Genomic DNA, 2,279 nt, shown 5'->3' with positions numbered 1-2,279 from the left:
GACACCTCCGCACCTCCCGAGTCGCCTATCTCATCGACCATGGCGTCATTCTCCCTACTAGAAGATAAACGTTACCGTAACGATACTGTAACGGTAAGGGTATACTTACCCCGCCGACACCTCCGAACCTCCCGAGTCGCCCATCTTATCGACCATGCCGTCGACATTTTCTCTACTAGACGATAAACGTTACCGTAACGATACTATAACGGTGAAGGTGTACTTACCCCGCCGACAGCCCCGCACCTCCCGAGTCGCCCATCTCATCGACCATGTCGTCGACATTTTCTCTACTAGACGATAAACGTTACCGTAACGATACTATAACGGTGAAGGTATACTTACCCCGCCGACAGCCCCGCACCTCCCGAGTCGCCCATCTTATCGACCATGTCGTCGATGTTTGTCCTACCTAAATGTTAACGTTACTATAATAATAGGATAATAGTTAGAACTTACGAGCCAGTATGCCCACTATTCAAGAAATCGATAGCAAACTGGATATTTGGATCTATAGGATCCTCTAGATCCTCTCCCTCTATATTGTTCTCGCTACCCACCGATTAGTAATGGTAGCGAACTATTACGATAACAATAGGAGACTTACTGCTCCCTACTAGGCTGCTCGTTTTCTGATGGAAGTGAACTACTCGACTGCGTACTTCTAGTTTTTTTTATATTAGTATTTAAACATTTCTCGAATAGTATTACTTACATTTCAATCGGGGACTCAGGCCTGTTAGAAGTACTATAGAGTATTAGCCGTACTATTTACGAAACGGTTATTATATAGTATACGTACGGTCGGGGTTTTGGAGACTCAGCGCCTTTATTACTAAATATCTTCGGCTTTTTCTGGAGACGTAGCGGCCTCTCGCTATCGCTACTCTCGTCGGAGTCGTAGATCAATGGCCTAGAGAGATAAACTATTAGCGTAATAGTATCTTAACGTTACCCCAGGGCCCTACTTACTGAGACTTTTGTGCTATAGCCTTAGTACGGCCACCTACGCTAAAGGTTATTATCGAAGTCCGACCCCTAATGTTACAGAACCAACGCCGTAATAGTACCGTAGCATTTGGTCAGATCTTATGATCTCAACACTAAAGTGTTGCCTCCTTACGAAGGGTCATAACCAAATGGTACAAAAACAATGTCTAATTAAGCAAGCCAGAAAGCTCACGCGCACTAATACCAGACTTCTTGGAGGGCTTACTTGGGGTGCTCCTAGAATAATATTAGCGGAATGGTACCGTAACGTTAGTAGGGTAACTTACTTCTTGTTTACCCCCTGCGGGCGGCTGCCAGAGGCAGAGGCAGAGGAAGCCTTGTCCTTCTTCTTGGACCTAGTACTGTTAGCCAACCGTTAGGATAATAGTACTATCAAGGTACTTACTTTGGCGTTGAGGTTGGCGCTGGCAGTGGCGCTGGTGGTGGGGCTTGGAGGAAGTGGGCGAAGAAATCTAAGGTAATTAGTAAATGTTAGAGAACCGTTAGGGTAACAATACTCACTGCGCGTATTGTCAACCTCAGCCTGGCTCACAGTCCCCTTCTTGGCTGGCTTAGCCTAATACCATTTATTAGTAAGAGATCCCAAAATATAAGTAAGTTAGGTAACTTACCCGATATCCCTCATGGTCCTTGATATGGGAGCGGAGATTGGTGGTCTTGCTTATTCCATTGTAGGTTTTCTAGAATGGTTAGCTAACGTTACCGTAACGGTTGACAGATAGTATAACTTACGCCACAGATACCTTCACCTCGCTGGAGGCGACAGACGTTCTCGCCATGGTGGACAACACACTCGCCAGCTGCGTCTGGTTCAAAGGCCGGGAAAATCTCCCAATTCTTACTCGCGACAGCAGCCTAGAAAGTTATTAGAACCGTTACAGTAACGTTACCGTAACGGTAGATAGGTACTTACCTGGTATGCCTTATATTCCTTGGATTCATACACAGTATCCATTTCTGCGTAGGAGGGTGGTGGGGTAGGAGGGTGGTGGTGGTGGTGGTGGTGGTGGTGGTGGTGGTGGTGGTGGTGGTGGTGGTAGTGGTGGTGGTGGTGGTGGTAGTGGTGGTGGTAGTAGTGGTAGTGGTAGTGGTAGTACTACTACCATGTCAGTGCTGAAATAGTATTGGAATGTTAGAAACTTACCTTTGTCGATATTTTACAGAACTTAGTGGATTTGAAAACGAGTGCAGTGTTTTATTTTCGAGTGCGTGCCAAGAACTGACGCGCGCGGGGTACCTCAGAACGAGTGCGCGTCAGGTGTACACGC

At 46.6% G+C, this 2,279-nt stretch overlaps 1 protein-coding gene across 1 annotated transcript; it reads right to left on the bottom strand.

The window, feature by feature from the left end:
* Positions 1-1,157: 1,157 nt before the first annotated feature.
* SEPMUDRAFT_121756 (uncharacterized protein) lies at positions 1,158-1,966 on the bottom strand (the record flags this gene model as incomplete). The annotated part of the gene is made up of 7 exons (XM_016901720.1): positions 1,158-1,227; positions 1,278-1,346; positions 1,397-1,463; positions 1,513-1,567; positions 1,623-1,691; positions 1,744-1,866; positions 1,925-1,966. 7 exons carry the CDS (start codon positions 1,964-1,966, stop codon positions 1,158-1,160), a joined length of 495 nt encoding a protein of 164 aa, XP_016756011.1.
* Positions 1,967-2,279: the final 313 nt, after the last annotated feature.

This window comes from Sphaerulina musiva (genome assembly GCF_000320565.1).
Source record: "Sphaerulina musiva SO2202 unplaced genomic scaffold SEPMUscaffold_30, whole genome shotgun sequence".
Lineage (NCBI taxonomy): Eukaryota > Fungi > Ascomycota > Dothideomycetes > Mycosphaerellales > Mycosphaerellaceae > Sphaerulina > Sphaerulina musiva.
Note: the sequence above shows the minus strand (reverse complement) of the source record. Positions and strands in the feature narration are given on the sequence as shown.